The following is a 26508-nucleotide window of genomic DNA, read 5'->3' on the forward strand; positions in this document are numbered from 1 at the left end:
AAAGAGCTGGGCATATAGCAGATGCCTAGTAAATATTCATTAGAGGAACAATAAACAAATACATGAATGAGTTGATGTCTGTTAGGTTATTTTTTGTCTAATTCACTGCATTCTGGTTCTAAGAACAGTGCTCTATACTGGTCCTCAATGAATGTGTTGAATATGTGAATATATGAATGAAGGAAATAGACATTGAATTGAACTTTGAAAGTTGAGCAAGTTTTCCAGAAATACGCTTACAGCAGACTGATATGAACCAAGGGCAGAACATATAGTCAGGGCCTGAGAGGGAGAGAGTGTGATGTAGTCCAGATTAACAATCAGTCTGATTTTCCTAAGGTACTGTATTTAGTGAGGGGCTACTTATAACTATCTCATCCTAAATCTCTTTCCATATGGCTTTATTTCCCATCAGCCAACAAAGTTTTAAAGTATTTTCTGTAGGTCCAGTCCCATCCTATCTATCCTGCCCTTATCGTATCCTACCATATCCCATCGTACCATAACCTACCCTATCCTTACTCTACCCTATGCCACTCTACCTTATCCTATCCATCTATCCTATCCTAAAAACACTTTTCCTGGGTGCTGCTGTTTCCTCAAGATCCGGCCTCCACTTTTTTTTTTCTCTCTACTGATAAAACTCTTGAAGTAGCTGTCCTCCTCTTTCAGTGACACATTTTTATTTTTATCTCCACCTATTATACTTGGGCTTTCCAGGAACCACACCATTGGGAAAACTCTCTCCAAAGTCACTGGTGGCCTCTCAGCCCTTATCCTGGTTGATCTCTCTGTCTCTATGTGGCATTCCTTACACTGTTGATCATCTCCCTGCCATCACCCCCGAACTACTGTCTTCCTTCCTCCTGTAGGCTCCAATGACACCTTCCACCCACCTCTGTTTATGTTCTTTCTCAGTCTCCTTTACTACTATTTTCCCCTCTACCTATACCTAGATGAGGATTCTCCCTAAGAATTGTTTGTCTTATGCTACCTTCTGTTTGGGAGAACACAGCAGTTCTCGTGGTCCAGTTATCACCTGCATATGGATGATTTTCGAATCTGATTCAAATCCTGAATAGAACTTCTCCCTTCATATGGCATTCCAGAAACCTGATCTTACCATTAGTAACATCAAAATATTCTATTCCACACTTACTGTCTTATACACATATTTCTTTTCTAAATCTAGCAACCCTGCCCTAACTGATCTCTTGCCCTTTAATTTCTGATTATTTCAATCTTCCATCATACTCCTGCTAGAATTACCTTTCTAAAACACAGGTGATAATGTAATACTGAACTAACAGGAATTTTCTGATAGCTCCATACTACCTAGAGAAAGAAAATTCAAACTCCTTAGTAGGAATTAAAGAAAATCACTACTCTGGCTCCAATTTGCTTTTCTAGTTCCATCTTACGTGCTTCCATTTACCTACATTGGGAAAATCACCCAGCCCCAAACATATCACATACCTTTATTCTTGTGTCTTTTTTTCATAATGGCTTAGCTTGGAATTCTCTTCCTTAAATTTAAATCATGCCCATCCTTCAGGGGTGAGTTCAAATGCCATCTCCTTCATGCAGCTTTACCCTAATCTCTCCACTGCAATTACAGCTTCCTCTATATTCCCATAGCATTTCATTCCATTACAGCACACTGCATTCTACCTTATAGTCAGATGGTACTTGTGGGTGGGAACTCTGATTAATTTTTATATCAATAACAACAGAGATATACTGAGTCTAAATATTTATTTGGCATTGTTTTGAGTGCTTTTCATACATTAACTCATTTGACCAGCAACTCTGTGATTTAGGTGACATTATTCTCCCCATTTGTATTCTCCATACATCTTAGCTTAAGGCTCTATATTCAATAGGCATTCCTTACTGTTTTAACTGAATGAAGAGGCTTTTACTTGGGATAATGTACTTCTTTGGGCTCATTCAAATCAATTCCCCATCATAGTCAATACTGTTTTAATTCATTGATTAATAATATGCTTTGTTCCAGAAAAAATTAAAGATTACTTAATCTCTTATATAAAGACAATTATATAAAGGAACTTATATAATGATGACTTAGTCTCATATAAATCACCAAATATGGTTAATTTATTATAATAAAATCAAAATATAGTATGAAATATGCTGTGTCAAAAGTGGGGAAAAGGGAAAAAACTTAAATTAGGCTGGCATACTAAATGTTTATTACAACTTTTTTGGAAGAGGGCTGAAGGTTTTCCAGGAATCCCTTTTGATAAAATGAGAGCCAGTTTGAATTCCAATTATGTAAAGAAAATGAGCTTGGGCCTTTAAATATACAAACCAGTTCAGAGTGAAGGTGAGGTTATCCTTAAATGTGAGATTACATTACTTCATTTTATATGCACAATTTCTCTGTTATCAAACAGATCATTATGGAAAATGAGTTAGCATCACATAGGTAATATGCTTGAGAGCATGATACAATCTGAGGTTTCCCATGCAACCCTGAGCTGTATGATTATCAAAAAGGTGAAGTGAGGAATATGAGAGAAATAAATCGTCAGTGCTGAAGTCAGACTCAGGAGACCTGTTTGTCCTGATGAACTGACATCTTTGCTAGTAAGTTCAAAGGTAGACAGTGTTTATTTCCTGTTTCACTTCCAGATGTTGCCTGTGCTTTTCCAGTCACTCAACAAAGAAGGCATGTGACACCTACTCACATTTCTGGAATGACATCAGTGAGAGAATATGTAACTGTGGCTCTTGTTGACTAAAAGGATTAACTTTGGAGGTCACAAAGTTCAACCCTCTAACTCCTTTTTGGGTAATTTTCCAACTATCTTTATTTGCTCTACAATACTTTGAAGAAAACTATAACTTATGAACACATGTTTTTCTTAATGTGTTTGCAAACATATTAGAAAATAGAGAGTATTATTAAAGTATTAAGCTAAATTTCTCAGCTTCCTACTACAAAAGAGTTATGCAATGACGAGATAGTCATGAAAACAAAGGCTCACCTTGATGACTATTTTTGGGGGGAAGCTAGGAAAAAGAAATCGCTTTGTTTTAGCTTATCTCTCATTGTCTTTTCAGCTATGACCATGGAGGGAGAGGTGGAAGGAAGGTATTATGGCATTTCTTCTTCAGGCCTCATCATGGCAAGCCATGACCAGATCTCTTTAGGCTGGCTCCAGCGGGGCTGGCCTGAAACACAGGGGAGTACCACAGGCTTCTGCTCTGTCTGGAGAGCTCACATTTCATGAATTTTCATTTTATGTAGTTGACAACAAACAATCTTACTTCCTCAGGAATAGGTGCTGGCCTAGGATTTGCCCCAGGGTGAACAAAGTTTGCGCAAAATGTACTTACCCATCACAAAGTAAAACCTCAGGTTCCCATAACCAGTAGTGTCCATGGATGGAGTGCATAATTTCCTCTCTCCATCTTTGAGGAAGACCATTGATAAGCCTGATTCTATTGTTCCACATTCCGTACCAATGACAGCTCCCAAGACATCCCATCTAAAAAAAAAAAAAGGGGATTAAGAGTTAGAGTTAGAATATTAAGCCAAATCTTCATAAAGCATAACATTTTGTTTTTAGTGAGGGACACTTACTTACTTAGTAATGAATAATTCTGAAATAAAGATATGGCACTTTATTTAGATAATGAATAAACTTTAAACACAAATTTTAGGTAGTGAATACACTTTAAACGCATTACATTCACAGTTATAGTTTTCCTGTAGAGGGATGAATTTAATCAGTCTTGTATATGGTGTATCCACTTGTGATCACAGCCATGCTCCAGACTGAGATACTTTTCATTCTTTAAGTACTTATAGTTGAGTTGGGAAATCAATGAACTAAGGAAACAGTGAATTATAAAAGACAGACTCATAATATAAATACTTGTATGATGTTTTACATATTGAAAATAGTAATAAAATGAAAAGTCATGAGAATTGGCAAAAGTCTAGCAAGTTTTCAAAAAGGAGATGGGATTTAAACTGGGTCTCATCAAACAGGTAATTGGATACGTAGAAGAGAATAAAAATAGCTGGCTTTTATTGAGTGCTAAGTACCTGGCCAGATCCTTTTCTAGGGCCTTTACACATTAAAGTCATTTAATTCTCACAGTGACCCTATGAGATAGTCACCATTACTACCCCAATTTTAGATGAAGAAACTGAGATGAAGAGAGGTTAAGGATGACTAGCAAAGGAAGAGGACAGTATTCAAACCCATGCAGTGTGACTCCAGAGCCTATGCTCTTACCACAGTTGCATAATGTGTTGACGAAATCACGAGTATAGGCTAAGAAATGGGAATGACGAGAGGGCACGGTGGCTCATGCCTGTAATCCTAGCATTTTGGGAAGCTGGGGCAGGTGGATCACGAGGTCAGGAGATCGAGACCATCCTGGCTAACAGGGTGAAACCCCATCTCTACTAAAAATACAAAAAAATTAGCTGGGTGTGGTGGTGCATGCCTGTAGTCCCAGCTACTCGGGAGACTGAGGCTGGAGAATGGTGTGAACCCAGGAGGCGAAGGTTGCAGTGAGCCAGCTGAGATCTGAGATCGCACCACTGTACTCCAGCCTGGGTGACAGAGCAAGACTCCGTCTCAAAAAAAAAAAAAAAAAAAAAAAAAAAAGAAATGGATGACACTATTAACAGTGCAGAAATCAATAGACCTTGGTGGAGGATGTGTGTTGGGGAAGAGTAAAAAATACATTTTAATAGTACAGTAGAACAAATCCATGGAGAGTTTGGAAAGAGGGGAATTCAAACTATTTAGTAGACACTCAGTGATATTTCTAAACTGCGTATATGATTACATCTCTCCTTTGTTTAAAGTCTTTCAGGGGCTCCCCCATTGCTATCTGGACAAATTCCAAGTTCCTTAATGCAGAATACGCAGTCCTTCTTGGCCTGGCCCAAGAACATTTCTAGCACAATCTCTCGCCTTGTACCATGTCTCTTCTGCCTTGTACCCAAACTCTTTTGCCATATAATGTGAATTCAAAGTCACTAAAATATTCTCTGTCAGCCCTCTGAATCTTAACTTATTGTCTATCAAACAAACTCAGGGTCATTCTTCAAGATATCCTTGAAATATCAAACACCTTTCTGTACAGTCTTTCCCAAACTTCCTGGCTCCTCCTATACAGCCCCACCACTCCATCTCAGACTCAGTTAGATTCTTCCTTTGTGAACTCATTTCTCACAGTACACTGCCATTGTTCCTTTGCTTGCCTTTCTTTATCCCTAATATGTCAGCTCCTAAGACAGGATCTGCATCTTATTTTTGTGTCCTTAGATCCTAGCTCAGTGTTCAACACCCAGCAGATCCTCAATAATTTTTATTGAGTGATGGCAGGATTAAGGGATTCCATCTTCAGAAAATAAATGAAATCTGTAGAGTGCCCTGACTGTATCCCGTCCTCACTTTCCTCTGCTTTCTCTAGTCACATCCTTGCTCTATCCTCTGAGACAATTCATGCCATTAGCACGAATTGGCACGAACTGGAAAGCAGCCTTTCCAATTGGCACATTGGAAAGCACCCTCTTCTGCTCCTGACCACGTGTCAGGCAGGTCTGACCGCCACTTCCATTCAAAGTCCCCTTGTACTTGTACTTAATGCCTATTGCTACTATTGCTCCCAGGCTTAGGCTTTGGTACTGAATCAACTTACAGTCATAGCTCTGATGGTTCAGCCTCCTCTTCCCGTTAGATATTTGCTACACCATCTGCCTGTCTAGATCCAAGCCCTGCAATGACCACTTGGTCTTTAGCTTCTCTGTTAGCCTAGGTTCTAGACACACACTTTAAATGCCCAAAATATTCAGAGAGGTTTTCAGGTTTAGATCTCTTTTAAAGATTCACAGGCCTAAATGAATGGTCTTATATAGAGGCCTGACCTCGATGCCCCCAAGTGCCTCTCCCCTTACTCATACTCTTTCTCCACTCTTGCTACCAGTCTGTCTGATTCCTCTTCCCTCGCCTTTTCAAGGCGGACCCATCTGTTGCTACACAAGTCCCGGTTGTGTCAGTGAGAAGCGAAAAACAAATTAGAAGGTCAAAGACAGCTCCATGGTTAGGGGAACAGGTATTTACAGCACACCACATTCAAGAGGACTCTGAAGCTAGTCAAACAAAAACTTTGCAATACATGTTGGCTATAACAGAAGTCATAAACTGGTGTTTGGGGGAATGACCATAAGCTTTTGATAGACATTTAGGTCATTTCTATCTTTTTTGTTATTATTAACAATGCTACATAAAAGGTCCTTGTGTGTTTACATATGCATGTGGGAGTTTCCCTATCAGCTTTTCTTAACTGGTGTCTGTGAGAGAAATGAGTCCTAATGCCCCAAGGCACCCATTATAGTAGTGAATTGCTTTTTCTCCTTTATATCTAGAATCGCAGGTGCACCTGCTTTAGGAGAACTGAGGACGTAGCCAGATCATTTTCTGTGTTCTGGGGTTATCACAAAGGAATCTCTGCTGAGAAAGGCTGGTAGAGTATATATTTGGAAGTGGAGTTGCTGGGCAATGTGGTACTTCATTGTTGCTCTTCAAAATGGTTGGATAAATTTATGTTTCCACCAGGAGAGTAGAAGGTTCCTGTTTCCCCACAAGCTTGCCATCACTTCGTTTTGCCAAGCTTTTAAAATTTGGCCTATTAGATGATTATGAAATTTTATCTCACCTTTGCATTTACATGATTAGTAGTGAGGCTAAATATATTTTCATGTTTATTGGCCAGTTGGGGTTACTCTTATCTTGAGTTGCCAATTTATGTCCATTTTGTATTAGGATTGCTCTTTTATTTCTCTCACTTTCTTATGATTTGAATTCTTTATATATTCCAGGTAGTAATCTTTTCTTGGCTATCTGTATTGTACCTTTTTTCACTTTGTTTATGTGTTGTTGGATGTATGGATGAGTTTTAATTTTAATATAATAGAATTTATCTATCTTTTCTCTATGCTTTGTGCCTTTTTTATCTAATTCTCCCTTACCCTCAAATCATAGAGATACTCGTCTATATTTTCTTCTAAAAGTTTTAAAGCTTTGCTTTTCACATTTAGGTGGTTTTAATGAACCTGAAATTGATTTGAGGTAAGGAATGAGTTTGAGATCCAATCTGGTTTTTTCTATATAGACAGCCATTTATTCCAGAACTGTTAACCATTGGCCCTAATTATTGGTAATGCCACTTCTGTCACATAACAATCCCCTATAAACGTGAGTCTGTTTCTACAACTAACTCGTCTCTCTTTTTTCCTCTATTAGTCTATATGTCCATCTCTGTGTCCAAACCAATTTAAATATCATACATATGGTATGTGTATGTATACATATATATAATCTGTACACGTAAAATAGCTCTTGATAGCTGAGCTCCCTCTGTCCCTCAGCCACACCTTTCACTTCTTCACAATTGTCTTGGCTACTCTTGCCCTTGTTAACTCTTCCTAATCAATGTTAGAATCACTTTGTTGAGTTCTATTAAAAACCCTACTTGGATCTCGACACGAATCTGATGTCTCTTTAGTTACTGATAAGAAGTTATCTATTGAATTGTTGCTCCTTTGTAAATAATCTGTCTTTCTCTCTGGTTGCTTTTTGTCTTTGGTATTCTAAAATGTTTCTGCAGTGTATGTAGGTATAGGTTTATTTATTCTATGGAAACTTGGTGTACCTTGTCAGTTTGGGGATTCAAACCTTTAATCAGGTCTGGAAAAATGTAAGTCACTATCTTTTCAAATATTAACTATCCTCTATTCATTCTATATTCTTTCTGGAAATTCTATGGGACCTGTATTGAAATGTCATATTCTATTCTCCATGTCTCTCACTCTCTCATTAATCTTTATTTCTTTTTATATTGCATTATGTGTTTTTTTCTCAGATCTGTCTCTAGTTCAATATACTAATTCTCTCTTCAGTTGTTTCTATATTTTATCTTTATAGTTAATACTTAATTTCTATCACTCTATTTTTCATTTTAAAAAGTTTTCTTTGATTATTTTTTATTTTTATTTATTTATTTTTTTTTGAGAAATGGTCTTGCTCTGTTGTTCAGGCTGGAGTGCAGTGGGGCAATTCATGGCTCATGGTAGCCTTAACATCTCGGGCTCAAGCGAACCGCCCACCTCAGGCTGTCCTCAGAGTAGCTGAGACTACAAGGAGGCACCACCATGCCCAGGTAATTTTTGTATTTTTCCTTTTAGAGATGGTGTTTTGTCATGTTGCCCAGGTTAGTCTGAAACTCCTGGGCTCAAGCAGTCTACCGATGTTGGCCTCTCAAAGTGCTGGGACTACAGGTGTCAGCCACTGTGCCCCACTTCTTTGATTCTTTTTAATATTTGCTTGTTCTTTTCTATAGTACCCTCTTCTTTCAAAATGACTTAGATTAAAACAAATCTTTTAAATCATTTAATCATATTTATCTCATATCTCTCTGTTATCTCAATTGGAATGCACTTATTCTTCTGTTTGTCATATCTGATGACTGTCCTTTTTGGTGAATCATAAAATCACATAGATCACAATTCTTGTTGTGAGCTCATCTTCAGTGGACTTATTTCCAGTGTTAATTTTACACACTTTGTGTAGAAGAAATATTTTTACAAAGGGGTTTTGCATTTGCGTTTGTGAGCATCTTGGAGGTTCCCTGGTCCTGAATTTCTTTTTACATTAATTCCTCAGTTTAGAATTTTCCCACCACCTGGGTGGAATGAATGTGAATTTCACATTTGTTTGGAGTTTCCATTCTTCTGGGAGATTTTTTTTTTTCACTCTTGAATCAATGAGAGAAGCTGTTATCCTAATTACTTCTTTATGGAGAAGGAGCTCTTCAGGGTCCCATATTTATACAAGAGTATCAGTTCTGTCATCTGCCAAAGATCCTGTGTGAGTATTTTTAACTCTAATTTTCAGCCTTCGATTACATATGTTCAGTCCATCCTGAACTGCCTAAGTTTCAGCTAAAGGCTTATTATTCAGGTTTTTAATTTCCCTTTGTTTTAGGTATCTGCTCATTTCCTCCCCTATCCTAGGGCTACATATTGAAGAAAATTATCATACTTGATCCAACATTTCTATGGATTTGCAGAGGAAAAGGAATTGCATGAGCTCAGACAGCCTTGTTGCCACAGCTTCAAATTTTCAACTGGCTGATTACTATTACCAATGATGGGGAACTAAAAGAGGTAAGCTAATTAGTTCATTTTAGGCTCTCATCTAATTATGTCATCAGGAGTGTTAACAAATTAAAGGACGATGTCATCTTTCAAATCAGCAAGCTTCTCTTTAGGGTAGGTTCAATTTATTTTAACATGTTGAATAATCAATTTTTAAATGTAGTCCGGTTATTAACTTTTTTCTTGTTTCTAAATATCCTTGGTGACTTTATTATATAAAAAGCAATTTTATAAATAAAAACAATTGTTAGTTACTGAATATTAATAATTATCCTAAGGCATGAAGATATGTTTCTTTTCAGGAAAATAAATATAATGTTTATTCGCCATAACTTCTTCATCCAAAGCTTATATGTCAAAGTGTCTCTAAGCAATGTATTTAAGCCACAGGCTCAGTTCTCAATATATGGACAGTATTTTAATTAAATTTCATTAAGCAGTCAAACTTTGTTGGAAATCATGATATGCAAACAGAATTACAGCTATTTTAGGTAAAATGTTTAATCATTCCAGTTTTTGAAAACATGTATATTTATTCCTTGCACAAAGTTTATCATGTATATTTACTTTAGAATTAGTTAATTCTATTTTCAAAGCAAAGACTATCCAGGGAAATAATTTTTAGGAACACCAAACAAATAGCATATATCTGTAATATCACACATTTGGCAACAGATATCAAAGGAGATATGTGAATTATTTTAAAATACATTACAGGCTGGGAGTGGTGGCTCATGCCTGTAATCCCAGCACTTTGGGAGGCCAAGGTGGGCGGATCACTTGAGGCCAGGAGTTCAACTTAAGCCTGGCCAACAGGGCCAAAACCCGTCTCTACTAAAAATATAAAAATTAGCTGGGCGTGGTGGTACACACCTACAATCCCAGCTACTTGGGAGGCTGAGGCATGAGGATGGCTTGAACCCGAGAGTTGGAGGTTGCAGTGAGCTGAGATTGCACCACTGCACTCCAGCCTGGGTGACAGAGGGAGACTCTGTCTCAAGTAAAATAAAAGGTATGACATATAATTATATATGTATAATTGTATGCTTTGTATAATTTATGAGAGAAGTTTGATACTTTGATCTTGTGTTTAATATTTAAAAAGTTGAAATATTTGTTATTTTAAAACCGATTTCTCTTTAGTTTCTGGCCATGTCTAATTTGGCCTTTGTTATTCACACAATTAACTGGTCTACATTTGGAAGAAACTGGGACACACAAGGGTAAGTGGCTTGCCTAAGGCCAATCACCTGTTCAGCTCTAAAATTTAGATCTTTTCTTTCTTGATTTGCTCTGATTTTCTTAGTTACAGTTGTAAAAAGGATATTATGTATACCAGGATGATTATGTTGAACCATCCCAGTTTATAAGAGATTTGGGACAAAAATATTAGAAAATTCTTTAAAAAAAATTTTAACAGATTATATCAACCATTCAAGGAGCAAGCACATGGAATAGTAACTTTTTGAAACAGCTCTTAATAGTATTGCATCATTTGCAAATTAACCAGGAGCCTCTCTTGATGCATACATGAAAATTTCACACTGGTTCATTGGTCTTTTGCTTGCTCCATTTATCCCAATTAAACCACTCAGCCTACTGATCCACAAAGCAAGTTAAGGTTATAAATGATGCAGATGATGACTCCTTTTTGATATCTACCTGCTTTAGAGTATTTTTAAAGTGAAAAATTAAACTGAAAAAGAATTTTCATGGGCTAAAAGAACCTTCTATTTAAGTGAGAAATGAGATTAGTAGTCTTTTTCTTTTATTTGTCGTAAATGAAAAACTTTTCTAGATTAATTTAAATGAGTTATTATCACTTCTACCACAACATTGTGTGAGATATGATTCAGACCACATAATAACTTTCAATCTTTATTTAAGTCTGACATATCTATTTTTTTCTCTCAATTAGGTTTTATTTCTCCCACGCTAACTGTTGGAAGATAATAAAAGTGAAGTTACTTCCTTTAGAAATTCAAATATTTATAATCAAGTAAAATGGGAAGTTTAGTCTACTTTGAAGAGAAAAAGGCAGAGATAAATCTGCTTTACTGAGTTTTTACAAGAGTCATGTTTTGCAAAAGTCCTGTTGCTTTGAATAACTTACTTTGCATTTATTAAAAATTCAGGAGGAGCCTGTTATAGCACAAGCTCATTCTTTCATGAATTTGTATAAACACTGGCTCAAACATGGTTGGAGGCAAAGTATCCTTAAGGAGATCCCAGAGCTCTATCAACTACTGGGGGACTTCAGGTAGAGTCTTTACTCACCAGACTTCAAAGTCCCAATTTACAAGGTCACAAAGTTGTGGTCATTTCCAGTTACAAAAATTATATAGTCCCTGACTCTCTCCAAATATAATAGTTACATGAAGTGAAATTATAATATAACCAAATCTTTGAGACCAGTAGTGGTTATTTGAGGAGCTCTATAGTTCTGTCAATATCTCAGATGGCATGGCAATTTTCCTCCAAAGGTATGTTACTTCTCTGTGGTTTAAATTACGCTTTCCCTAAGGAAATGCAGTTCCATGTGAAGTGCATTTGAAGGAATGTCTGCCTGAGGGACAGAGCTCTCTACAATGCAGCAATTTATATTTATTCTTTTATGATTAATTCTAAAATTAAAAAGCCGTTACCTTATTTATTATAAATACAGTGGTATCTATTATTTATTACAAATAGAGTGATGTGAAGTTGGAGCACAGAAAAAGTTTTCTAATCAATAAAATGCCTTAAGGCAACTCTGTTCCTTAGAGATAGCAAGGTCACAATAACATTTAATTTATATTTTTAAAATAAGGCTTTCTGTTTTTTCTGTCATTAAAAGAGTAACATGTTTGTAAGCAAAAAATAATGTAAAGAGGTGTCTTAGCTGGAAAGCTGATGGTCTTCTCTATCAGGTGTTTTGGAATGCTTTGTAACTAGGATTAATTATATTTTAACCAGCTCATACTTCAATACTTTTAAGAATGATATGTATTCTTGGTAGGGTAGCTTGGCAATAACTATCAAAACTGAAATTATATACCTACATAAGTATGTATATGTGTGCATACACATCTGATTATCTAGTTTTCCTTTTCCTTTTAGGAACTTATCTTTCAGAAATATTTTAACAAGCACACAAGAATGTTTACTACAATATTCTTTGCCTATCAACAGGGGGTTCAGTTAGATTAACTAGCCTTTGTGAAATAATGAAGATCTATATTTATTGACTAGAAGGGACTTTCATAATATGTTAAGTTTTGAAAAATCAAGTTGAAGTATAATATGCAAAATGTGATTCTAGTGTTTTGCAGGGTTTTTTTTTGGTATCATCACAGAAAAATTTCTGAATGACTATATGCCAACAGTTTAACAGTGAAGATGGGAATTAGCATGGGGTGGAAATTTTAGACTTTTACTTTGCTCATTTTCTTTGCAGTAAGCAAATAATTTCCAGGAAAAAGTCAGGCATTCAGTTTATATGAATTATAATTCAGAGTGAAAATTTAAATTATCTCATTATAGGTTGATGAAAATATTAAGAATATGAACATAGGAATTAGAGATCTAATATCTTAGCCAGATCCTTTCCCTACTAATATTAGCATAAAAGGCACTAAAAGTAATGGAACATTTCATATTTTCTATGAATTTTTAAATTATATTATCCAGAACATATTAAAACACCTAGAGTTGGCAACTTTAAGTATGAACTAAGACCCAGAATAAAGCCTGGCTATAAGATCCTATATTGACCAAATTCATAAGGTTTTTAAAAAATCTCATATAAATTCTCTGAGGTTGAAAAAGTTCATTACATTTATAAGGTCTATATTTGGGATGGATGCTCTGCTCTGTAATAAGGGATGTGCCATAGGTAAAGACCTTCCACATTCATTTATATTCATGAGGTTTATCTCCAGTACGAGTCCTCTGAAGTCTAGCAAGATGTATACTTTGAATGAAGCCTTCTCCACCTATCATTGCATTTATAGGTTTTACCTCTAGCATAACAGCTTAGGCGAAGGTAAAAGGATGAGCTCAATTTGAAGGCTCCCCTGAATGCATTACATTTTGAAGATTCTTCTCTTCAATTGGTCCCTCTCGAATTTAATTTTTAGGTTTTTATGACATGCATCATGTTTATTTACGCTCTCGTTGGAACAACACTAATAAAGAATATTGGGCTTCAGAACGGTTAGAAAGCACCCAGCTTTCTCATTAACAAGACAGTAATATAACCTAGACTAGAGATTGTTTAGAGAAAATGATGTGTTGCCTGGGACATTACAGAATCTCAATAAATGTTGGTTTCCTTTTCTCCTACTGTAAAATGTAGTGCTATTTTCATTTTAAAATAAGTCAAAGTGGTAATTCAAATGAACTTCTAAATTATAATGAGTGTTTTTACTTTTTTCATGCTATAATTAATAAACAACCTTAGATGAAGTTGCAGTACAGTATGCAAAGCGTTATTGCTCAAGCAATTTTTAATCAAGGAAATACTTAGCAAAAGATAAACTGTGCACTTTATCTACCTGTAGGTCTTTAGCACTGTTTAAGATTTTAGCTACAATGTATCTGAACTCCTAAATTTATTATTTGTTATTTAAATGGTTAAGTTTTACTTTTATAAGAGTGAACATGACTGTAAAAACAAAACCCACTTAATACAATGTTAACTCAGACTGCCACACTACCTTCAATTCATTTACCTTGAATTGTAAGCTTACATAAAATCCCTCTATAGCCTTATGAGCATTTTGTGAAAATATTCTAAATCAGAGGTAACAATTCTTAAATTTTAGTTTAAGAGGGGATAATTTGTGGAAAATAAGAAGATGCTTAAACTGTTCCGAAGAGCTCTAAAGAAATTTCAGCCTATTTTTAATAAAAGTGTCAACTTACATCAAAAGGGCTACAATAGAGATTGTTCTTGTTGCTCTATATGCAAATTTGTTTTTTCCTGGTAATATGTTAGATTCATTGGTTCTCTCTCTTGGGAACAAGAATAGGGAGTCAGTTGCTGCATTCTGGATGCTCACATGGACAGCTACTTTGGGGCTGGGGGCCTATTAACCAACTCAAGTGCCAAGAGCAAAGATGGCGTGGAAATGTGCTGTAAATTAAAGAAGGGCTCAGGACTTCTATGAAGGAGCTCCAGAACAGCTTCGGCATAGAGAACTTATATACTTGTCATTTGAAAAATTACTGTTTTTATTTTTAAACTATAAAAACAATTAGCTTAAAAAGAAAGCAATATTAGCACCTAGGTCAAAAGAAAATCAGAAAAAGAAGGAAGCAGTACATCTCTTTTAACAGCTTGCAACAAGTTTACCCTGATCCATTTTAGCACTTGTGTGGTTTTTAAGCATATCCAATTCTTTTAATTAATATTGTTTTTTCCCCAATAATATATTTCTTGTTTAGAGAATGATTTAGGTTTCACTGGCTATTTAACTTTGTGTTTAACCTTTTATATCTCATTAATTAATATTAGCATAATTTTCTTTTGAGCACCACTTTGGCCATATCATATTACTCATAGTGATTATGTTTTGAATAATAACTAATTTTTAACTTGTTTGTTATGCGCCATGCTTTATGCAAAGTGCTCTACATGTCCTGATGCATGAAATATCCCTTTTTGGTCCTTTTAATGCTGAAACCTGAATTCTATCTTATTTTAATATGCCTCCTTGCTGCTTCTGTTACATTTGCCTGGTACAGTAGTTCCTCTTTGACTTTCTATTTCTTTTGTTATGTTAGTTTAAGTCTCTCATAAGGGCAAATATACAGCTTATTTTTCAAAACTTACTGTGAGAATCTCATTTAATAAGTGAATATAACTCACTCTAATTTATCACATTACTGGTATGTTTGAATTGGCTCCTGACAAATTGTTTTCTATTTTCTATTTACCCTGTATTTTATTGTTTATTTTTTCCACTTTCCTGACATTACTGAACTGTCTTCTTTGTTCTAATGTTAACCTAATGCTTTAGAAGTTATATAACCTCTATCTGGCTTATCTATTTTTTAACACACATATTTATATTTTATTTAAAGTTTTCTATTAACATTAAGAGTTAACAAAGATCTACAGTTTCATTCTAAACAGGTTAAGAACTTGGGCAGTATTTTATTTCCTTTTTCTGCTTCCTTTCCTGTCAGCCACCTTCTATACTTTTCATGTTGCAATCTTCTGGGTTTTAATTCCAAGTTTTTATTAAAGTTTTCAAATAATCCATACTTATTTAGACTGAACTACAAGTTTTATTTTTTTACTTGTTTACTACTCTTTCTTGAATATCTCATCTTCCTCTTGGATTAGTTTCCAGGAATGTATCTTGCAGTAATTCTTTCACAGAGGGTGGTAAACTTTCTGAATCCTGTGTGTCTATAACAGTTTTTGTTTTTTCCTAATACTTGATATTTGGCTGGAGAAGGAATTTTACAACTCAAATAATTTTCAGAACTTCAAGATAACTGCTTCCTTTAAAAAAATGCTTAATGCTACCAAGGAGAGTACAATAAATCTTACCTAGAAGGTTTAGAATTTTCTTTTATTGGTGTTCCAAAATTTCTTCCTGATTATCTAGGACTGGGTACTTTTCCATTCATCTTGCTAAACACTTTCACTCACAGCCACTATACCTTTCTCCTCCTCCTCTTCCCTGCCCCCCTCCTCTTCTTCCTCCTCCTCCTTCTTCTCCTTTAATCTTCGGAACTTTTTTCAATTATTTATTTGAATATTGCATTCCATGTATTCCTTCTGGCTTCTTCTTTAATTCCTATTTCTAATGTTGGAAGTGCCACTTTCTCTCCATACTTAACATCTCTTTTTCTGTAATGAAGTAACATTTCAATACTCAAATTTCCAGCTCGCTAATTTGTTATTTAGCTCTGCCTATACTGATATTCAGGAAAAAAAATCCATTAAACTTGTTTCAACAATCATATATTTTCATTTCTCGCATCTCTAATTGTTTCTTCCTCATAAAATTTGTTCTAATTTCACAAATGCAGTATACGCCCTTATCCTGCTGAGGATATTAATTATACTTCTTATGCAATCTCCATTGGTTTAATCTGTTACTTCCTTTTACTTACTTGGTTCCTAGTCCTTTAGTTTAATGCTTTTTTTTTTTTTTTTTTTTTTACATGGAGGTGATTTTCCTTAGATTTGGTGATTTAGGTTATTTGCTTAAATTCATATCTGCTATTCTTAGTTTCAGTAGAAAAATGCCCACTAACTGGGAGCAGATGTGCCCTTGGGTGAGAATTCCCATGGGGACACAGTGCCCTGCTTCTCCATTCCACATGTCCACATTCATTGCTTGTTCCTGGGGGCAGAAGTCTCTGCTTAGAAGTGGGTATACTGCTGGATTCGGTTTGCAAACCAAATCCAGCAGCACATCAAAAAGCTTATCTACCATGATCAAGTTGGCTTCATCCCGGGGATGCAAGGCTGGTTCAACACATGCAAATCAATAAACATAATCCATCATATAAACAGAACAAAAGATAAAAACCACATGATTATCTCAATAGATGCAGAAAAGGCCTTTGACAAAATTCAACAGGCCTTCATGCTAAAAACTCTCAATAAACTAGGTATTGATGGGATGTATCTCAAAATAAAAAGAGCTATTTATGACAAACCCACAGCCAATATCATACTGAATGGGCAAAAACTGGAGGAATTCCCTTTGAAAACTGGCACAAGACAGAGATGCCCTCTCTCACCACTCCTATTCAACATAGTGTTGGAAGTTCTGGCCAGGGCAATTAGGCAGGAGAAAGAAATAAACGGTATTCAATTAGGAAAAGATGAAGTCAAATTGTCCCTGTTTGCAGATGACATAACTGTATATTTAGAAAACCCCATCATCTCAGCCCAAAATCTCCTTAAGCTGATAAGCAACTTCAGCAAAGACTCAGCATACAAAATCAATGTGCAAAAATCACAAGCATTCCTGTATATCAATAACAGATAAGCAGAGAGCCAAATCATGCATGAACTCCCATTCACAATTGCTTCAAAGAGAATAAAATACCTAGGAATCCAACTTACAAGGGATGTGAAGGACCTCTTCAAGGAGAACTACAGACCAGTGCTCAACGAAATAAAAGAGGACACAAACAAATGGAGGAACATTCCATGCTCATGGATAGGGAGAATCAATACTGTGAAAATGGCCATACTGCCCAAGGTAATTTATAGATTCAATGCCATCCCTATCAAGCTACCAATGACTTTCTTCACAGAATTGGAAAAAACTACTTTAAAGTTCATATGGAACCAAAAAAGAGCCCACATTGCCAAGACAATCCTAAGCCAAAAGAACAAAGCTGGAGGCATCACACTACCTGACTTCAAACTATACTACAAGGCTGCAGTAACCAAAACAGCATGGTACTGGTACCAAAACAGAGATATAGACCAATGGAACAGAATAGAGCCCTCAGAAATAATACCACACATCTACAACCATCTGATCTTTGACAAACCTGAGAAAAACAAGCAATGGGGAAAGGATTCCCTATTTAATAAATGGTGCTGGGAAAACTGGCTAGCCATATGTAGAAAGCTGAAACTGGATCTCTTCCTTACACCTTATACAAAAATTAATTCAAGATGGATTAAAAACTTAAATGTTAGACCTAAAACCATAAACACCCTAGAAGAAAACCTAAGCAATATCATTCAGGACACAGGCATGGGCAAAGACTTCACGTCTAAAACACCAAAAGCAATGGCAACAAAAGCCAAAATTGACAAATGGGATCTAATTAAACTAAAGAGCTTCTGCACAGCAAAATAAACTACCATCAAAGTGAACAGGCAACCTACAGAATGGGAGAAAATTTTTACAATATACTCATCTGACAAATGGCTAACATTCAGAATCTACAAAGAACTCAAACAAATTTACAAGAAAAAAATCAAACAACCCCATCAAAAAGTGGGCGAGGGATATGAACAGACACTTCTCAAAAGAGATATTTATGCAGCCAACAGACACATGAAAAAATGCTCATCATCACTGGCCATCAGAGAAATGCAAATCAAAACCACAATGAGATACCATCTCACACCAGTTAGAATGGCGGTCATTAAAAAGTCAGGAAACAACAGGTGCTAGAGAGGATGTGGAGAAATAGGAACACTTTTACACTGTTACTGAGAGTGTAAACTAGTTCAACCATTGTGGAAGACACTGTGGCAATTCCTCAAGGATCTAGAACTAGAAACACCATTTGACCCAGCAATCCCATTACTGGGTATATACCCAAAGGATTATAAATCATGCTACTATACAGACACATGCACACGTATGTTTATTGAGGCACTATTCACAATAGTAAAGACTTGGAACCAACCCAAATGTCCACAATGATAGACTGGATTAAGAAAATGTGGCACATATACACCATGGAATACTGTGCAGCCATAAAGAATGATGAGTTCATGTCCTTTGTAGGGACATGGATGAAGCTGGAAACCCTCATTCTCAGCAAACTGTTGCAAGGACAGAAAACCAAACACCACATGTTCTCACTCATAGGTGGGAATTGAACAATGAGAACACTTGGACACAGGGTGGGGAACATCACACACCGGGGCCTGTCGTGGGGTAGGGGCAGGGGAGAAGGATAGCATTTGGAGATATATGTAATGTAAATGACGACTTAATGGGTGCAGCACACCAACATTGTACATGTATACATATGTAACAAACCTGCATGTTGTGCACATGTACCCTGGAACTTAAAGTATAATAAAAAAAATGTGCCACATATACACCATGGAATACTATGCAGCCATAAAAAAGGATGGGTTGCTGTCCTTTGCAGGGACACGGATGAAGCTGGAAACCATCATTCTCAGCAAACTATCACAAGATCAGAAAACCAAACACTGCATGTTCTCACTCATAAGTGGGAGTTGAACAACAAGAACACATGGACACAGGGAGGGGAACATCACACACTAGGGTCTGTGGTGGGTGGGGGACTAGGGGAGGGACAACATTAGGAGAAATATCTAATGTAGGTGACGGGTTGATGGGTGCAGCAAACCACCACGGCATGTGTATATCTATGTAACAAACCTTCACGTTCTGCACATGTAACCCAGAACTTAAAGAATAATAATAATAAAAAGAACAACAACAAAAAGAAGTGGGTGTAGTGAGGGCCAGGCACGGTGGCTCATGCCTGTAATCCCAGCACTTCAGGAGGCCGAGGCGGGCAGATCACTTGAGGTCAGGAGTTCGAGATGAGCCTGGCTAACATAATGAAATCCCGTCTCTACCAAAAGCACAAAAATTAGCTGGGTGTGGTGGTGCGTGCCTGTAATCTCAGCTACTGGGGAGGCTGAGAGACGAGAATCACTGAAACCCAGGAGGCGGAGGTTGCAGTAAGCTGTGATCGCACCACTGCACTCCAGCCTGGGCGACAGAGTGAGAATCTGTCTTAAAAAAAAAAAAAAAAAAAAAAAAAAAGAAGGTGTAGTAAGGGGTTCACCTACTTAGCAGTCCTTATAGCCCCACCCTGATTCCTGTGTGCAACATCCGTGACCTGGAGCAATACTGAGACGCCTTCTGTAGTGTCTTATTCAACATGTGTTCTGGGCTATTGTTTACATGCTTCCATCAGATCCCTCCTCTCTCTGGTCCGACTACAGGTCACTTTCTTGTTTTTTAGTGTCACTATAGACTCATTTGCTCATTTTCTGTCATTTCCAAGGATTTGTGGCAGGTGGGGAAGACTACAGCATACTGTCTTGATTCCAGCTTTTAATATTCATTACATTTGTGGAGTTTCTCTTTAGCACAAATATTGTGGCAATAGCAGTAAAACAGATTTTTTTAAAAAGGTGTTTGAATAGTAAAAGCATATAATATTTACGTTTGGGATGAAAGGCAAATATACAAATTCCATATTACAGCAATGTTCTACAAAACTGCCTTCCACCTAAAGACAGCCTCAGCTAAGTGAGATGTGATAGCTGCTAATTAAATGATGTGTTTGTAAGGTTAAGCCAAAGTTCAGAAAGACTCACATAAATTATCAGTGGATCTATTAAAGTTTCTCCCTTGCTGAAGTAACAGATGTGTCTTCTTTAGAAAAAAGAAAAAAACAACTTTAAAATCCCACTTAAAAAAATAAACCTATCAACATTGGATTTCAGACAGCTAAGTGATGTGAAAGGCACACAGCTCTTGCATCCTTGTGATCTGAGATAAAATACTTTAATTCAAATGGTGGGAAAATATGGATAACTGGGACAGTGGTTTCCCAAAAAAGCCATAATGGCTTACTGGCTCTCTTTTCTTCCTTGCCATTCATATTAAGTCTTTTGGAAACGTTATAAGAGAGGACTGCATACTCTTTTTTCTCTCTCATGATTCTTATGGAAGAAAAACATTGCTAAAGAGATGAAAGCATTATATCCACATTAATAATTTTTTATTTCTTAAAAAAGTGAACTCAAAGCAGTAGAATTCAATCAATTCAACTGGCCACCCTTGAATGAGTGAGGATTTGCCATCTATGTTTTCTGTCTATTTTAGCAGATGAGCTTACCATGATAAATTGTTTGTGTGGGTGGTGGTGGATGAAAGAAGAATGAGACAAATATTCGATAAACTGAGCAGAGAAAACAGAACACATCAAGAATTTCACTACCAAATTTTTAATCTGTTTTTCTTTGTCAGCTCTTACCCTAGGTAAACATGCTTCACACTAATTTGATTTTGTGACTTTTAAAAAAAATTCAATCTGTGACTAAAAATTATTATATCAGCATTCTTTCCTGGACCAATAAAGCAACATTTGGGACCAGGTGGGAGTGCGGGCCCCCCAACCCCCAACACATGCAAGCACACAAAACGCTATGGATTAAACTATCATTTTTATCATCACCCAAAACAGAAAATACTAGGTCTTCTCATTATCCTTTTATACTGTATAACATAATGCCAACTTCATGGCCGGGCCACCAGATGACAGCATGGATGAAGTAATTCTGGCAGTGTAGCCTGACGTCCTGGCCAAAAGCCACAAATAAGCACAAGGTGTGATTGCTAGAAGAATTACACCACTTTTAGAATTTAGATAAATTAATTGCAGAGCAATGAGAGTGGTACAGTGCTTTTCTCAAGCACATTATTATATCTTATCGGAACAGAAGTCTGCTGACAATGCCATGGCCTGGAAGTACCAGCTCCTTAACTGTGACCAAAACCCTGGTCAATCTTCAGTCCTGAGAAATGTCCAAGGAGCATAATTAAAACTACCTGAGTCATTTGGTTAATGGAATTTCCTCTGATGTTCCTCTGTGTCCATATTGACTTCAGCTCTTTTTTCAGGCATAAATAGTTTTAGTTCTTTTTTTTTGTTTGGGGGGAATGATCGATTTAGTTGTAGCCAAAAATTCTCTTCTATTATTTGTGCTCTATGAAAACAGAATGTCTGATCTGTTAACTGGAATATATAATTTTTGCCAGCTATGTTTCTGGACTAGTACATTAATCTTCTAAACTATGCTTGGTTTCTTCTAATATCAAGTCAATTCCTTTCTAAGGTTACTTCATGAAGGGGTTTTCCATGTTTTTGTACCAAGTCTCCACAGGTGTTACTCATAGAGAGCTGAATGGACTATTCATTCTTTTACTAAGGCATTTCTTGTGTCCTTTTATAGACAGGCTTTGCTAATAGAATAAACTAAGAAGATGGGGGGCATTTTGGGGGAGAGAACAGCTGGTATGAAGACCATAGGTAAAAATAAATTTTATTTCCCCCCCAAACAATAAGAGCAAGTTACATTTAAAACACTGATTTTTCTTGGAAGATACAGGCACACACAGAGAAGGAGAGAGAAGTGGAGGGTGAGAAGGAGAGGGATGAGGGAGAGAGAGACAGATTAGTATTTATGTGTGTATCAGAATGGTACTCCTGGAGAGGAAATGCACCTCTTTAGCTCTGCTTTAATGGGATGGGGGCTGGTAACACTGGGGAATCATCTGAGTCCCCAGGGTCTCTGGGACTCCTTGAAGAGGGTGATTTATCCCTGATATATGGATGGAATTAGTGTGGAGAGATGAAAGCATGGGAGTAAATGAGTCTCCTGTGCCTCAACATTTGGATCCCCTCATCTGTGATCAAGCTCCATAATCAGGAAAGGGAGTTGAATTGGTCTTTTTTTTAATCAGCAGTCAGAAAGAACTGATATGCTGGTGATCCTTTATCTCCAGAAGATAGGTAGAAAGCCTTCTGTGCATTGTCAAAGCTCTGGACTCCACCAAAGCTCTTTTATCGGGGAGGGGAGTGGACTGTTCTTACAAGAGCTAGAAGGGACCAGAAACCACTGTTTCTTTTTTTCCCCTCTAGGGTCTCCCCAGCCTGACCCTGCAGAGATCCTAGAGGCTAAAATGAGAAACAGTGGTTTCTGGTGTCTCAAGGAGACATTGGAGCTATACTGCACATGGAACTTCAGGGTGTCAGGAATGTCAGAAAAGGCCGTGTGGGCTAAAGGACTGAGCCTTGGTGCTGGGCCTGCAGAGGTCAATAGGCCCTGAGTGGGTGGAGTCATTCAGAGTCTCAGCCTTCTGCAGAGGCTTAGCCTGCTGTGCCACAGGCTGGACCTGAGCCACTTCCCTGAGGCAGGGAGGAGCAGGGCTGGGTCAACTGCAGTAGAAATTCAGTGTTTGACAGTGAAAGACCCCATTGTGGCAGCAAAGGGTCACAGTGGCAGTGTGGCTCAGGCTGAGGGTAAGAATTTTTGTGTCTTTCATAGACAAGCTTTGAGGACACAACAAGCTAAAAAAGAGGGGCCCTTCTGGGAGAGAGAATGGAAGAGTCTTACTGGGTCTGAATGAAGCTCTTGGGCAAGGCACAGGACAGGGAGCGCAAAAGAGCAATACTAGCCATCTTGCTACTCAGGAACTTCAAAGTTTAATCAGTTTTGATTTAATTTGCTGAGATCAGAGTGACACGACTATACCTCAAATGTTGTATTATGGAAAAGTTTCTCAGTCAATAGTTAAATTATTGCTATTTTATATTCATTATGAAATTATATTTAATGTTAATATAATTCATCCTTATCATAGTGTTACAAAGCATAAATTTACCTCCAATTCATATCACGTTATGGGTTTTGAGTTTCTAATCTTATTAATGTTTTTTTTCAACTTGAACTTCTGAAAGTGCTGCCCAATTAGTAGGATATATCTTAGGGACTTAAGACCCAGAAGAAGGCACACAGCTCAGAACAGCAAGAAAACACTACCATCAAACAATGCTCACTGCTTCAGGTCTCCTCTATTTCAACCTCAGTCCCAAATTCCCCCTTTATAAATCTCTGGAAGATAAATTTTATCCCCTAAACAATTTTTATAGATCAAAGCCACATTCCAATGAAAATCAGGTAGCAGCATCCACAAATCTCAGACCCCAGGAAGACAAATGAAAATCTTAGTATAATAGTAGTGGAAAGATTTTGTATTCTATAAACATTGGGGAAAAAACCTTTCTCCCAGTAAAAGCTGAATAAACCAAAATGAGATATAAGTGAGTCAAGTGAAGTTAAAAGCATTTGCAATCACAAATTTTTAATATGCAAAAAAGAGTTAATTATAAGCTTAGAATCTTTAGGGTAAGTGCACCCCTTTTGGCTTGTCTACGATAAGAATCATCAATATTGATCTAAGTATGCTTTTGTCATTTAACAATATGCATTTAAAACATGTCCAGTAGAATAAATGTAAGTGCTACGTACACAGCATGGGAGATAGCAATTACTTACCCTGTAGGCTGGCTCTCAAATTCTTCTGACCATTGCTCTTGAATATCTTCTGTGGAAAGATCTACATCCCGGGTGGTGGCAAAATTGAACTCGCTGCCTTCATTTCCATGGAAATAAATGGAGTTCCCATCTGACTGACAGCTATGCTGTAGATGAAAAGAGAGCATGGGGTGCCTGTTGAATTGGTGTTGTAGCTGTATCTGTCTTACTCATGTATAATTAGAGTTTTTAGAAAAGTTATTATATTAGCTCCTCTATGATGGACTCTCAAATCAAAAGAGCTTGTTACCTCTTTTTTGCCTTGTTTAATTCAATTACAATTTCTTTCTAATTTATTAAGTTATCACAAAAAAGGAGTCAAGAGGGCATTTGAGCTTTGCCATCTGTCTTCAGTATGAAACAAGAATATTTCAATTGGAATAATTTCCCATCTTTACCACTGTCCTTGTTGTGGGAATTAAATTTGATAATGACTTGTCATGTATTTTAAATTCTGTGGTTATCGGCTAAATAGCATTGACCTTTTCAATATTCCATATATTTCTTACTTGCCATTCAAGTCTTTCACAATTTATCTGTAAATGGAATATGAGTAGAACAGCCAGCTAATCTAAACATGCAATGCAGAAAAGGTCAAAGTAAACCCAGATATAATCACATATTCTCAACCAGTTTCTGAGTAAAAGTTTCTGACCAGACCTAAAAAGTGCACACTATCCCAAATGAGGAACTGGGAAACTACGAACTTTGTTAATCCCCAAAAGAACACATAAAAAACAAAGAAAATATATTTCTTGTGATACTTTTTCTAATGACATTTTTTTCAACTTGAAGAGAATAAAGGCAAGATCAAACTTTGGAGACAGTAAATGTTAGTTACTTTAAAAAATTATTATAAGTTTGCATTAACATTTTTTGGTAATAAGTCATATACAGAGAAATGCTTGGGGCTGGGCATGGGAAACTAAAACAATAAAAAGGAGAAATAAAAAGAGAAATGCTATACATGAAACATCAAACATTCTTTTAAGTTTTATACACTCTTAAAATGAAACAGAGATGAAAAAAACCAACTGGACAAAACCTATCAGTCAAGCCCAGGGACTGGGAGTTCTGTAGGGCAAGGACAATGTCCATTTTGTTCCTTGTTATATTCCAGGTCTTAGCACAGTGCCTGGCATATAGCAGGCATTAAAAAATATTTGTTAAGTAGTTCAACAAACGAATGAGTGAATGACATGGAAATGCCCTTTAAGGTAATTATTATTTTTTAAAAAAGATAAATTTACTGTGTATGCCTAAGATATATAACATGATTTTCTAAGACACATACAGTCATGTACCACATAACAACGTTTCAGTAAATGACAGACCGCATATACAATGGTGGTCCTATAATATTATAATGGAGCTGAAAAATTTCTATCACCTAGTGATATCATAGTTATCATAACGTCATGGCATGATACATTACTCATGTGTTTTTGGTGATGTTGGTGTAAATAAACCTACTGTGCTGCCAATCCTATAGAAGTATAGCATATAAAATTATGTATGGTACATAATATTTGAAAATCATAATAAGCGACTTTTGGGTGTGGAGGGGAGTGAAGTATTGCTCTTTGAATATTCTCTTCTTTAGAGTCTTAATAAAGTGACATATTACCAAAGAAAGGCTGCAACACACCCAAAGGAAGCAGCCATCCCTCAGCGGGAGGTGGCTGGATGTTCTCTATCTCTTAGCAAGATGGGACTGTCACTCTCTAGGGAGCAGGGTCTGGAGATGCACAGAACCCACACAGCTACAGATGGCTTGCTCTGCTCCTCACCATGCTAAGGAGATCAAGATATGATTTCTACCTCTGCCATTCTGAATAGAACCCAGTGTTCTCAAGGTTTGCAGTGATAAAATGCTCTTTTAAGGATATATGAGCCCATAGTATAGTGGGCCTGTAAAACTGGGGATGGTCTTTGTGAAACCAGTGAATTCCTGAGCTATTTGAGAGCAATGGGTGTACTGAGTCTCCATTTCTTTCTAAGGAGTTGATAATCATAGGCCCTGTATTTTGGAGCCTTAGCCAGCGTAGGGGGCCATATTAGGGTTCTCATTCTGAGAATGCCTAAATCAATTACAAGACAAGTTAGAATTTCATGTTAATTCTGTTTTAGGATTGGTCACAGCGGGCTTGGTGTCTTGGAATTAGCCTGCTTCCTAGATGCTCTCCAAACTACAAATTTATGCCTGAATGCATTCAGATTGAGATAGTGTCCCTGGGCCTTGCTTGCTTTCTATCTGCATTTCTGGCTCTGAATGGGAATCCACGGCTTCCTTGGTTAGGCATTGCTTGAGCTTTCTCCTAGAATCTAACTCAATTAAATTCAGCACCTACATGAATTGAAGAAATTAAGATTGGAAAAGAACAAAAATTGGAAACCAAAAACAATCAAGATGATAAGGACTGAAATCCCTCAAGGAGTTTCAGGA

At 36.8% G+C, this 26508-nt stretch overlaps 1 protein-coding gene across 2 annotated transcripts in view; it reads right to left on the reverse strand.

Moving 5' to 3' along the window:
* The window catches only part of RELN (reelin), a 529179-nt gene that overhangs the window by 194814 nt on the left and 307857 nt on the right, over window positions 1-26508 (reverse strand). For both annotated transcript variants that reach the window (XM_054494994.1, XM_063667694.1), the window contains exons 11-12: window positions 24024-24169; window positions 3364-3515 (exon numbers count right to left, since the gene is read on the reverse strand). In XM_054494994.1, the coding sequence (XP_054350969.1) occupies window positions 3364-3515; window positions 24024-24169 (298 nt within the window). The remainder of the gene's footprint in view (window positions 1-3363; window positions 3516-24023; window positions 24170-26508) is intronic.

Source organism: Pongo pygmaeus, chromosome 6, assembly GCF_028885625.2.
Source record: "Pongo pygmaeus isolate AG05252 chromosome 6, NHGRI_mPonPyg2-v2.0_pri, whole genome shotgun sequence".
Classification (NCBI taxonomy): domain Eukaryota; kingdom Metazoa; phylum Chordata; class Mammalia; order Primates; family Hominidae; genus Pongo; species Pongo pygmaeus.